The 14896-nt window shown below is 33.0% G+C and overlaps 1 protein-coding gene across 2 annotated transcripts in view; it reads left to right on the top strand.

The window, feature by feature from the left end:
- Window positions 1-14896, top strand: part of LOC111613107 (polycomb protein SCMH1-like) — a 59102-nt gene that overhangs the window by 34260 nt on the left and 9946 nt on the right. For both annotated transcript variants that reach the window (XM_023354428.1, XM_023354427.1), the window contains exon 7: window positions 9734-10039. In XM_023354428.1, coding sequence (XP_023210196.1) covers window positions 9734-10039 — 306 coding nt within the window. The remainder of the gene's footprint in view (window positions 1-9733; window positions 10040-14896) is intronic.

Below are 14896 nucleotides of genomic sequence, written 5' to 3'. Positions count from 1 at the left end.
ATTTAAGATTCTTATAAAATATTCCATTCATAGATGGCACTACATTACTGTAGGTTATTCTGTACAGTTATTTCACATATTTAATCCAAATGGCATTTTTATTTTTATTTTATTTTAAGTATTTATCAACACAAAAAAAACCTTTTTAATATCCCAGTATGAACAAATTTAAACAAAACGAACATTTTCGGTCATAAACTTGGTCTTCATCAGGCTAATGGCCAGTGTAAATTCGAAACTGGAGATCTAGTTTACATCGAATCCAAGAAGCGCTCTCTAAACTAAAAGTTACAAGAACACGACACATGATATCCCCAACCAGAGCCATACCACCATCCTAGCGGCCTATGCTACTGATCCTGAAATACAAGCCAACCTCCATAAGGCCAAATTGGTAAAAATGCCTGATCAAATTTAAACTTTTTCAAACATTTTGAAAATTCAAAAATGATCTTGTTACTGTAAGTAATAAATATAATAATTTATAATAGTTACAACTGAAAAATAGGTATTGAAACCAGTTGAAAATAAAATTAAAATTTATTTTTTCTAAAGGAGTTTAAAACTCTAGAAAAATTTGACATTAGATAAGTAAAAAATCAATGTAAAATTGAATCATTTAAAATCTGACAACTAAAACAAATACAATCTTTTACTATTAAATAATAGTTATGTATAAGGGGTTATCGCATATTAAAATTTGTTTATAAAGCTAATTTATTAAATAAATACTTATGACTATTCTGACCCACTAAAAATGCATATTAACTTGAAATACCTTGTTACAGGCCCTCATCAGTTAGGAACTTATTGGTCAAATACAACCATATTATATGACTCATACAATGATACAATTCACGTCTAAAAATATATGTACTATATAACATTAAAATAGCATAAACAAATAGCTAGCTGTTGACAGTCATTTATTTATGCTCTAGTGTGTATATTATAACTAATGACATAACGATATTTTACAATCACAATTATAAATATTATGTCACTAGTTATAATATAAGTATAATATATTACAATTAAAATGTTTTAACTTAAATAGAATATATGTTAAAAAATAAAGCACGAAATTCAATTTTCTGACTTTTTATCTAAATTTTTTGGAAATTTTTGAATGCCCTTCTTATTTATATAAAAAGCTGCAAATTTCACTAAATATATTATGTATCCAGTTAATAGAAAATTACAATAAATAAAAATTAGTGTTGTAACGAATAGTATATTTGTCCTGAGACCGAATAGCCGAATATTCGGCCAAACTATTCGGCTTGATTAACGCACGTACGAAAATTGGCGTGCAAACTGCATTATGGCAAGGATCCTGCTCTCTATTGGTCCGCTGTCACTACGCTTCGCCAATCGCGTTAATTCTTGGCAGTTGTAACGGACAGACAAGAGTGTCATGGAAGTATGTGATAAATGATGATATCAAATGTGGATAACAATGAAATGACCTACACGTGTAAATAACGGAAAAAGAACAGAGAAGGACCGCAAAGTGAAAATGTGAAAATAAATATGAAATTGAGTTGATAACATAATTGAATAAGTTGAGGCAGCTTATTGGCACAAAATTCGTGCCTGCCAATGCCAAACAATTGTTGTCATAGACTTCGGAAAGCTAAATGCTTGTAATGAAAGTCACTTAGCATGCACAGGCGAAAGCCTGGGGCCGTTCGGGCTATCAAGCTGTCTCGAATCTGTGAAATCATAACTGTGACTTATATCTACGTCCTATCTGTCTCTTTTCTCCGTTATCACCAGGCTGAGTCACGTAATTGTAAAATGGGAACTCTACGACGGAAAAGTGACGAATTGAAAGTATCGTGAGTGCTTATTGTGATGTATGCACAGGCATACATGATTAGAGCAATAGAGGAAAGAGAAAGGGAAGAGCAAAGACGAGCGCTTAAAAAGAAGGATAGGCAGGGTCAGACCCTCAGATGTGCGAGGATTCTCCAATGATAGACGTGTACGTGTGCTGATCTTTGTAATTATAAATTGTGAATACATGTGACTAATATTATGTGCTTTTTTATTTTGTGCATGTTACAAGTTATAAATAAATATAAACAAACAACACTAACTCTATAACATTAAATCTAAATACCAAAATGATTAATTTACTGAGTTTTTGTTATTTATTACTCCTGTTTTTAAGTATTCGGTATTCAGCCGAATAGTAAAAAATAGGCCGAATACCGAATAGTAACCGAATATTCGTTACATCATTAATAAAAATAAATTACCTAAAACAAGAATGAATGAATAAAATGTTTTTAAAATCCACTTCATTACAGAAAATAACAAAGAAATGCTAACCTAGGGAATATAGAATTTTGTTCATTTGATAATTAAATTTGATATCTGTTAATTTGAGTATTTTCTATTAATATTTACAATGCATTTTCTATTATTGATTTTCATCGACATTTTTACGGAAATTAAAACTGAAATGAACTGCTTAAACATTAATAATATTGAAGACAAAGTCTGCCCGAAAGGGACCACTATTTATTTTCTCTGTGTTCCAGACTATTCGTGTTATTACTTTTGGGCAGACTTTGTCTTCAACATTAGAGAGGTTGCAGTCGTCGTATTCGCCCCAAAACGTGAACGGCGGATGGTTGAGCGCCACCATCTGGCAATTCTAGACAGTTGAAAATGGCGTTCGCTACGTCTAGCATGGCGAGTAGATGATCAGTTTAAACTTCTTCATTTTTTTGTGTTTGGGGTTAAAATTATGACTTATTTCATTAAAATAATGATTATTTAAGCATTTGTGAATAATAATGTAAAGAAACAGACAATTTTAATCCAGAAATTATTTAATTATTCAATTTTTTAGCAAGTGATGTGTAGTGCCTATAGAATTTACATATATTTGTCTTCATAATAGTTTATCTTAAGATAGGTTTGTTCTTCCACAGCATCTTCTACTATCAACAGTGTAATATGTTTGTAAATTTTCTAAAAATTAATTTTCTGAGCTGCTTTCGAATTTACATAAGTCACTACTTTCCTTGACAAAAGTATGAGGTAGTCCGATTGTACGGTAGGAGACACCACGCTAATTAAAAATAATTATTTAGTGTTAATAAACATCCTATAAATAGTTTAAAATAGTTTAATTTGTTTATTTACATTCACTGGTAGCCCTCGATGTTAAATATATCTACCATTTTTTCAACAAATTTTCCATGAGTCAGTGCATGACGTTCAATGAGTCATATGATGTTGTGAATGTGCACCGCAACGATTTTTTCTTGGAGTTAAAATGTAAACCGTGTACTTCTGCTTGCCATGTATAAGTCATGTTTGAACGTGCACCGCAACCTCTCTATTATTAAATAATAATCCCCATCGTACAAAAATTTACAGATGCTTTAACATTGTTTATTTTGTAATGGAAATATGAATTATAAAATGATAAATGCAAAGCTTTTGAACAAACAAGTTAAAAACAAACTAGGAACATGACTTTTTCTTGGAAATAGCCAGAAACTGTCTTTCTCTACTCATTTGTTTTCAATTGAATTATGATCATAAATGTTCTATCATTATATCTAATATTAAAAATATAAAAGAAAAAATCTTGTATATTTTTATAAGAATTATGTATTACACTTAATTTAAAAAAGTATTTTTAAGAGTAATTTGAGTTTTAATAATGATTTAATAATTCATTTGCCATATTGAATCAGACTACTTTACCACTACTATTAATAATGAGACCATATGGCTTTGGGAAACGGATTTTCATGATATTTGGTCTAGAGGTAATATACCATGTGAGTGTACTACCTGTAAAATACTAAAGTGCAATACTCAAACATAATCGAGAAAAATGAACTTAAAGTTTTTTAGCACTTTATATATAAGTTACGTGTGCTTCCTCTTGAGCGTTCTGTGGCTGAGTGGTAACGATCCTGACTCCGTACGCTTGAGTGCTTGGGTTCGATTCTCTTGTGTATACTTTTTCCTTTTTTTTTATTCATAAATACTTATAATGTATTTATTTATTTACTCATTCATTTATTTATTATTTATTGATTTTTCTGGTATTTTTATTATTATTTATTTATTTATTTTAATTTAATTTAATTTTTACTTTTGATGACAATAGATGCATTCTTGACACCTATGTGTCAACTTTCCCATCTAATTGTTATCACCAATGGTGACCTCTGATCTAATTCTCACTAGGAGTGTTTTTTCTATTGGAGTTCTTTTTCACTCACTCTTTAACAGTTCGTTTCTGAATTTTGACACGAACAGACATACTTGTGCAATGAAATTTATTTCAAAAAATTATTTTATAATTAAAAAATATCATCAAGAGAAGCAAGTTCTTCACGTTCTGACGAAAAAACTGTTGATGATAACTCTTTATACAGTGATGTATCGAAGCAGTGGCTAAAAGATGGAGTAGAGGTCACCATTGGTGATAACAATTAGATGGGAAAGTTGACACATAGGTGTCAAGAATGCATCTATTGTCATCAAAAGTAAAAATTAAATTAAATTAAAATAAATAAATAAATAATAATAAAAATACCAGAAAAATCAATAAATAATAAATAAATGAATGAGTAAATAAATAAATACATTATAAGTATTTATGAATAAAAAAAAGGAAAATATACACAAGAGAATCGAACCCAAGCACTCAAGCGTACGAGTCAGGATCGTTACCATTCAGCCACAGAACGCTCAAGAGGAAGCACATGTAACTTATATATAAACTGCTAAAAAACTTTAAGTTCATTTTTCTTGATTATATTTGAGTATTGCACTTTAGTATTTTACAGGTAGTACACTCACATGGTATATTACCTCAACACCAAAGATCATGAAAATCTGTTTCCCCAAAGCCATAGGGTCTCCTTGTAATTAATTTGGTACTAGAGGTAGGTACCATTTCTTATTACTTAAAATTCAATTATTAATTATAAAGGTAAAGTAGTCTGATTCAATACAGCAATTGTTTAACTTACTGGTATTATTAAAACTATTGGGCTTTGATATGTTTATAGATGTATAATTTGAGTTTTAACTATAATTTTGAAATTGAAAATGCCTTCAATCCTGTTTTTAAATTAATTTTATACTATATAAATTATTGTAAATATACACAAAGCATGTGTCAAAAGTCCCTTGTACTCTTCGCATTCCAAAAGTGCTGAAGATGTATTAATTTTGTTCTCATGTATTGTGCGTACTGGATAAATAAATAAATACGATAAAAAACACACCTTTAACAATCCAGAAAATAAAATTTACTAAAATGAAAACGCTTTCAGTCATTTTTAACCTATCTTCCTCAGTTACCATGAAATAGAATGTGAAAATAGAACATTAAATTTAAATATAAATGATATTTGCAAAATTCCTCAACCGTAACACAAAATAAGAAAAAAAATGAATTTTTAAGAAATTTGCGGGATTTCCCGGGATAAGAAAAATTTCCCGGGTTAAAAAAACAACCAGGATCCCGGAATCCCGTTTGAGAAACCCTAGTGTCAGACAAGATGTGCTCTTCTTGACTGCATTGTGAGGGTATAGCTCCTTGGAAACCCTGGTGTGACGGTCTATGGGAGTTGAATATTTAATTTTTAATCATGGATTCCAAAAATACACAAAATCGAGACAAGCCAAAAGCCACCAATCAAAACATTTCCAGTCAGCCATGCTACTGGAGAAAAACCTCTGTCAAAATGCTCCCCCGTTTTGATTCAGAAGTTATTTGAATCAACCAAATTGGTTGATTCAAATAACTTCTGAATAATCCATTGGGCATTTGAAAAAAACACAGAAATTGAGGTCAGGGGACCTACTGGTAGAAACTGCCTCACTTCAACAGTTGGCAAAACTTTTAGCTGTGAAGACTCTTGGAGACATAGAAGTCACGGTTACCCCACATGGAAGTCTAAACTCATCACGCGGGGTGATATCAGAGATTGAGCTGATGTCTGACAATGAATCGGATATTCAGATCGGCCTTTCTGATCAAGGTGTAACTGCTGTCCGATGCATATCCATTTGTTGAGATGGCAAGTTAATTCCTACTAAACACTTAATTTTATTCAAGGATTTCTCCCACACCGGGTCATATACAACAAATATGTGTAGTCTTTAACCAAATATCCGGTGTAAAAATTGCAAACTAATATTGGCAAATGCTTTCGATGCCCCTCCTGGGCTCTTCTTCAGGCCAAATTTAATGTACTGGATTCTTAAATCGAATATTTTTAAATAAGAACATGCTCTGTTACTAGAAGTTCAAATCACGTGCCTTTCTTAATTATAATTTCTTTATAATTTATATTCGTGGAGATATGTTGTGCGCATCTTATAATAATCAAATAATCGACCCACGCCGGAAGAATATAATAATAAACTGTCTACAAACCTATAACCAGCGTGAAAAATGTTCAATTGCTTACGCTAATGTTTTTGGATCCCACTGGATCCTTCATCAGGCTATGTTCCATTTGTAACGATCCGTTAAAATGCCAGCTGTCTTTGGAACAAAATTTCAAATATCGTATTTCGGGTTCCATTCGGAATCACGTGCTTTCCAACTTGAAACTGCAGTTGCTATGTAACAATCTTCTGCTTGTATGTCGCATTATGTATTTTTTTTATGAATAAATTTGTTTGAGCATGTCGGAAGTTGGAGAAAATGCGTGTAGCTATTTTTAACTTATTATAAGTACCGATGTCGTTTCAATTTGAATCTCCCTTACGTATTAGGGCTTGCCACACCAAAGATAACGTGATTTCATCTTTGGAATTAATGGGGGTTGATAATTCGTATGCTTTGCATATTTCTATTTGTTCTAACCATCGGAGTTGGTCCACATATGACGTTGTGATAAGGAGTTTGGCTCTCGCGAAGTCCGCAGATATTTCCGGATCCGATGCATATACAGATAAAGCGGTGGTACATCTGTTGTGTATAATGTCCTTTTGGTGTTCCTTCCATCTTACTCCAACCGCTCTTTTCGTGGCTCCGATGCATACTAATTCTCTGTCGCATCTATGGTCAGTGAGTGGCACTGCATACACCCCAGGAAGTCTGTCTTGACTCGGCTTGTCTTTCTCATTGCGCAGAAGATGGAAAATAGAGGGGCATCTTCTGTATGCTATGCGCACTTCTTGTTGTCTCGCGATTCTACGATATACGGAAGCTAAGATCGGGTTGTATGTGACAGGTATGATGTGCTGTTCATGTTGCATGCTATCCCCATTAGTGGCAGCAAACGGCAATATTCCGGCTTTGTATTGTCTTGCCAATCTCTGTATTACGTTGTTGAAGCCATGTAGGCTGGCCACCTTTCTGAGATATCTCATTGCTTTATCCAATGACCTCTGTGTATAGCAGTACGTGTGTGCTCTTTTGATAAGTGCTCTAAATATTGCCAATTTGTATCCGATCAGGTCGCAAGAGTCCGCCGGTATATATGCCGGGAAGTCCGAGTCCTTGCGGTATATAGATGTGCTTATACCAGACCCTCCAATTTCAATGCTCACATCCAGAAAGTGGACCATGGAATCACTATGCTGTTCCAGCTTGATAGCTAGGCCATAAGGGTTTTCATCATATGTTTTCATTATCGTCACTAACGTTTTCATTATACTGTTAAGGGATGACCCTGACATCAACCTATTTGTGGATCAGGTAAACAACAACCCTTATGGCCTAGCTATAATTATATCATTTGATTTCAAGATATTTTGTATACCTTAAAAATAATTAATTCTATCCCGGGATTTCCTGGGATCCCGGGAAACAGTTCACTTTTATCCCGGGATCCCGGGACAAGCAAAAGACCGGGAAATGAGAAACTCTATCTGGCACGTCTGCCTGGTCTGCATCAATCAGTTGACTCCAAGCCAAGGTCAAGAATGACTCAACAACCGGCCGATTGACTCAAACAGAGCCTGATTTGAGCCTCCTGTTTATCCGAAGCAGGGACCAAAGCAGTGTGTTGGGGACGTTACGTTGCCCCTCAACTACCAGAATCCCCCTTTCTAGCATACGGGATACCATGAACGGCAAACACGTGGGTGGGCATTCAGATCCCAGGGATAGTAAAGAAGTGTTACTAACCATCTCTGGGAGGTCCCTTCACCATGAACAGGGACCCACATCGAGGGGCCTATATTGTTTGGCCGGCATAGCCATAGTATACTCATATATTGTGCGTACTGGATAAATAATGATACATGGACAATATAGTCATCTTATGGCAGAGAAAACCAAACCTACAGCAATTTTTAAAAGTAATCAATAATAACTTGTATGGATTATTCCTGCAATTAGACCGGGAGAGTGATTCTACTGTAAATTTTTTGGACATTACCATCACTTGCAAATATAGAAAAATTTGGACCAATACATACAGAAAACCATGTTTTCAACTCATTTTAATTCCACGTAACTCTGTCAATCCTCTTCACGTCAAATTAGCAGCATTTAGATCCTGGATAAGAAGGGATTATACACATTGTACAAGCATAAATGGCACAGTAACGGAGCTGAATTACATCTTAAGAATTGCAGAACAACAGGGATACCCAATGGAACTGATAAAGAAATTAATCACAACCTTTCAAGCAACAAAATGTCAGCATACCTCATTGGACCAAAAACAAAGGGTAGTTTTAAGTTATATCCCATTTTTAAGAGGAATACATAAGAAGGCAGCCAAGGCTAATAATCTCCAAGTGATATATCAATGCAACCCTACGGTTTTCAGAATTTTAAGGAACGATAATAAACAATATGACTGTAATTCGGCCACAGAAATCTACTCCATCCCATTAAAAGATCAACGTTTCGGATCTAATCTAGTCTATGTGGGTGCCACAATGAGCAACTTGTAACGACGACTCAAGGAGCATAGATATACAATTGATAAGAAGCTCGATAGCATCACACTATCAGCTTATGCACGACAACAGGACATTCATGTTCAGTGGGAGCAAGCATCAATTATCAAACCAACAATAAAAATCTCTAATATTTCAAATAAATATACACACAATGAAATATCTTGAAATATTAGAGATTTTTAAAGTGCACAGGAGAACTAGCTTACGTTCACCTTATTCGACCACATGTTCATACTTCGTACCTAAACACGTGTTTCGAGAAATGGAATGCCATAGGGACACAGACACATTGGCTACCGCATGGTGATCTTTTTATGAAGATTAATTTTATTAAGAGACATTTTTATTTTTATTAAGAAACATTTATTTGTTGTTTATTTTATTGTCTGCAACTACATTTTCATTTATTTGTTTATTTATTTCGAAATTTTCATTTATATTTAAATTTAATGTTCTATTTTCACATTCTATTTCATGGTAACTGAGGAAGATAGGTTAAAAATGACTGAAAGCGTTTTCATTTTAATAAATTTTATTTTCTGGATTGTTAAAGGTGTGTTTTTTATCGTATTTATTTATCCAGTACGTGCAATATATTAATTTTGTTAATATAGTTACTTAGTACGTCATGCAAAGAGAATTGGATGGGTGTAAAAAAGAAGGTCCCATCTGATTCTTCATGTACATTGTGCTATGTAACTATATTAACAAAATTAATATATCTGCAGTGCAGTGTAAGGGACTCTTTATTTGCTGTGTACATACATTAAAATCAAAGTAGATGTTAATTTAAAAAATTTGATTTTATATGATTTAGTTTGGACAACTGGAAAATATAAAGTAAAGGTCAATCCACCACCTCTTACACCTCCAGTACCACCACCACCTCCAGCTCGAGTTCCTTCTCCTCGTCTGAGTCAAAGTCCTAGCAGTAGTACTCGTGCTAAAACATCTAGTAATTCAAATCCAGAAAAGCCATCACAACAGACAAATGCCTCAAGTACAACCACTGTTGAAAGTGAAGAAATTGGAAATCCCGAAAATAAAATTAAACCTCCAAGATCTCCGAATGTTTTAATTACTGAACCGGATACTAGTTCCATTGCAAAACAAACTCCTACAGGTGACAATATATTATTATTTCTTATAAATAAATGAATTTTTTACATGCAATATAATTAATCCTTACATACATTATTAATTAGTTTCTTAACCTTTTTGATTTATGTAAAAATATGTTTAGTGTAAATTTTTACAATAATAAACTTAAGTGAAGTGTTCAGTGAATTGTTAAATAATGCTATGGAACTGAGATATTGTAAAAATTACAATTATCATAATTTAAAATTTACCAATAATTAACATACAGTTTTTAAAAGATCATATTTTTATTTTTGTATTACTGAGAACAATTTCATTTAATACTAACAGTATTAACAATTTAATATACAATGATATTTCGGTTTTTGTTGATAATCCGTCCGAAACTGACAAAAACCAAGGCAATTATTTCTGTATGAATCAATGTAAATTCAATTAATTCGTTCTAGACACTCCAAAATACATACCAAAAACACATTTTATAGAGAACAAGTAAAACGACAAAGCCGTATTTGGGATAAGACTATGTCTCGGAGACTCACTACTAAGTGGAATCACTTTGACACTCAAGCTGGTCTTATTCTCATTTTCCAATCTTCTTTGGCATTGCTGCTTTTCAGCGCGATCGTTCAAACTTCGCCGGCCATGACCACGAGGTCATCCACAATGCATTTTTGATGAAATTAATTTATCCAGGTATACCCTATTCAATGTTGAAATTTCTTGTTGATGTGTAATGAAAATTTCCCATTTTTGAAAAAAATAATTGTGGCTATTGTATCGTTCAAAATTATTTTTTTATTTTGCACAAACAATATACAGTTTAACCCAATTATAACATTATTGGATGTAACGACAACCCTAATATAAAGTCTTTAGTGGCGTGGCTAAAATCTGTACGTGACACATCCTACCTTGTCCATGATGTCCATGTTGACCTCGACCATGTGTTCTGTGTCTTCTGTTCTGTCGTTAAAAATTTACTGAGAAACTGATAATTTACTTAATTTGTATCGGCAACACGATATTTACAATAGTGTTGATACATAATATAAATCCAAGATCGCACGGCTGTCGACTCGAAAGGTCAATTAACGTGAAGTGAAAAGATGTCTCTCCTACCTTGTCCCTGATGTCCACGTTGATCTCGACCATGTGTTCTGTGTCTTTTGTTCTGTCGTTAAAAATTTACTAAAAAACTGATAATTTGCTTAATTTGTATCGGCAGAGTGATATTTACAACAGCATTGATATATAATATAAATCCAAGATCGCACGGCTGTCGAATTGAAAGGTAGTAAAAAGGTGTCTCTTTTCGTTAGGAGCAAAGTGAAATCAAAGGGCGAAGGTCATGCATAGGCACCCTCAGTCCTAAGGTCAGAGTTTACTTCTTAGAATGACTGCAGGTGGTACTCTCCCCTACCTGACTTCGGTGGGGTGAGGTGGCTGTCTTGCCTGTTTGTAGAAGAGAGTTGCCATTTACAATTTTATTTTGACTCGATTCTCAGTCCCCTGACCACTTACAAGTCTGGATTTTTTTATGCGCAAATGATTTGGGCACCTAATACTCTGTGCCAAATATCAACTCTCTACATGTACTCCTTCATACCTCTATGCTGATAAGAATGGGTGGCAGTACGATTTTATAAACAAGACATAGTCTTGTCAATTAATATAGTGTTAATACTAAAAACAGTAAGAAATTAATATAAAAGATTAATCTAAAAGATAGCAATGGAATTATTTGGCTAGGTGCACAGGATAATGTCTTGTCTAGTAGAAGCTAGTTGGACATGAGCTTCTAGCCTGTTACCAGCCCATCCTGGCAAAGCGTGAACCCACAACTGAATTTCCAGTGTTCAGTGAATGGAAACATTGACCAATGGTGGGCTGTTGCGGGCAAATGCTCAAACAATGAGAAATAACACCACACTGAGTCAGAAAACATATGGGTCATTCTTTGTTTTCGCAAAATTAGCAGCAAGGTCACATGGGCACACCGACAAAAACCAAGACAAATTTTCCGCAAAAAAAAATTGACGATAACTGAAGTCAGTGAAAACTGAGGTATTACTGTATAACTAAAAATTCATCAGTAATACAAGAGCAAAAATATTTGTTTTTTTTCTGTTTTTCAATTTATCCTTAATTATTGTATAATAAGATAAAATTTTTATATTTGTTTATATATCATTTAGAGAAATATATTTTTATCTTTTATGACAATTCATAATCAATGGTAATCAATAGAACAATTCCTTTATCTTTAACATTCAGAGAAATTGGAAATAATTTTGATTATGACTGACATTTTACATATGCATATGAAATGCAATTCATTCTTGTACATATATAGTGGGTGATCAGTTAACAAACATAATCTGTTCCAAGACTCTGTTTGCTATCTGAATTGTTCGTTAACTGATTATCGATTTACCTAGGTTTTTATGGGAATTTGATCAATTTGTTGTGAAAACTCCAAAAAATAAAAAATATATACCTTCTTATTACATTTATTTATATGTAATAATAAAAATACATATATGCACAGTCTTGCATTTTTATTAGTCATGTTTTTTCCATTTGTAGGGTTAAAGAATCTGTCTAATGTCGATTGCTTTTCTCTCTTCTTCGGGATTTTTCAGAAGTAATTAATAGCATTGTAATTGTAGAGATTCCCAAGTCTATTAACATCAATCTGGTTTGAATGCCATTCTAAGATCGTTGTTTTGACATCCTCCCACTTTTTCAGAAGAAAACATATCTCACCGAGTTTTTTGGTGTTCTTCATCCAATAGTTCTTTGAGTTCTTCTGTCGTCAGATCAGTTTCAGGTTCCATTATGAGCTCTTCAATGTTCTTTATTTCTCAGATGGGATTTTTGTTACTCCTCTAGCTGCTTGAGTATTCTTGATTATACTGTATCTTTCTTAGATAAGATTGAACTGCAGCCTACTGTAGATCTGTTCAAGCCATACTGTTGAGCAACATCAGACATTTTCTGCCCACTCTGTACCTTTGCTATTATACTTTCACCTTTCAAAAATAAAAACCAACACAAAACTTAATGAGTGCTCACCCAACAGTCTCACGAATACTATAAAAAAAATTGTTTTGTCAGAAAAATAATAGGCTGAAATTACAAGGGAGAGTTTCAAAGTTTGGAGGAATACTATCCAACCAGTATATACCGGGTTGAGCATCGATTTCGACATCTCCCACACTCTTAAAAGTTTCGAAGTGTTGCCTGAAGACAATGGAAGACCAATCGGTATTCATTATTTTGCGTCTCTTCTTCTTGTGGTTGTTCTGTGCGGTGTTCATTATCTGAACATAAAAATCTTTTGTGAAAGTATTTGTTAACTGATCGCCCACTGTATAAGATATATCAAGTAGTGCAAAAATTAACAAAAATATTAAATTACCAATATATTTATAAGACTTAATTTGAGTAAATTTTAAAGAAAACATAAAACCAACTATCTAATAGTGTTACTTAATAAATAAAATTCAAAAATTACAAAATAAGTGCAAGCACTTTTGATAAAATAACTTATTGTCATCAGACAATAGAACAGAATTTAGATTTATAATTAAACTAATGAATGCTTTAAATAAAAGATAGGGGTAGTAATATCTAAAATAAAAATATGCATCAGGGAAAGAAATGTCTACTTCAACATTTTAATCAATGAAATCCATTGCTCTAGCAGGCATAGAATAAGTTGGCTGCATGGATTGGAAGTTACAATATGTATTGTTTTCCATACATAAACTAAATTTAGGTTAGAACAGGGATGCACTAATTGAATATCTGCCTCCAACAGGTTCAAAAGTATTAACTAATACAGATTTAGCTAATTTTATCATAGATTTCGCAAGAAAATGTTCTTTTGATGTTCTGATATACAGATAGCGAGCATTCTAGATATTGTGTTGATATAGGAGATGAAACTAGACAAAGCTAAATTATGTAGGGAACTTCATAAACATCATATTTCTTCACCATAGATATCAGATCCCTATTATTAGTATTTAACCTATGTAGAGACAGTTAGGATTGGATGAGTAAAACATAAACATCCAAAACAACCAAGGTAATTTTAAAGAAATATTAACTATAAAAGGAATTGAATGTTAGTAGAGTTTAGCAGTGGCTTAGTGCTCTTAGTAGAAACTGAAAATAGAGAATATTATTAAGAAAATTGAATTTATTGATGGAATGCATAGCCTTAAACACTGTTAACCCTTTACTGCATAGCATTGCTTTCGGGCAATATTTAGAAAAATATTTATGATAAACAGGCAGTACACACCATTACTTCTTTTATCTGCCTGATGTGCTTTGAAGGCTTTGTTTTATTTTACCAAAAGTATTTGAAGAAATAATCACGTGTCTCTTATTTGTTAGGAAAGTCCAAAGTACAGGAGAGCATCGATTATCCGACTCAATTGGGGACTCAGGTTGGTCGGATAACTGAAAAAATCAGATAACCGAAAACAATGAAAAAAATACATTATTAGTATAGTATATTAGTATATCCCATGTAATTAGTATATTAGTATATCGCTATTTACTATTTACTATTACTATTCATTCATAATTAGAAAATTAAGTCTCGTTTAAATATAGCTACAACCAACAGACTGCCGAAAATCTATCGGGCTAGTTTTATGCTACTTATTAAATAAATTACGTAATCAATTTGGTACTAGAGGTAAGCGTTAGGCGCCATCTCTTATTAATATTAATAATTATAAATAATTTTAATTAATTTAAATAATTTGGAACCGCTGGGAGAAAAAATCGGCCCGAAGCGGGACTCGAACCCACAACTCCTGCTTACCGTGCAGATGCGTTGCCAGTTACGCTACCCGGA

This window comes from Centruroides sculpturatus, unplaced genomic scaffold (genome assembly GCF_000671375.1).
Source record: "Centruroides sculpturatus isolate CEXI.00-Female unplaced genomic scaffold, Cexi_2.0 scaffold1856, whole genome shotgun sequence".
NCBI classification, from domain to species: Eukaryota; Metazoa; Arthropoda; class Arachnida; order Scorpiones; family Buthidae; genus Centruroides; species Centruroides sculpturatus.
The sequence above is the reverse complement of the archived record's forward strand: the minus strand, read 5'-3'. Positions and strand labels throughout refer to the sequence as shown.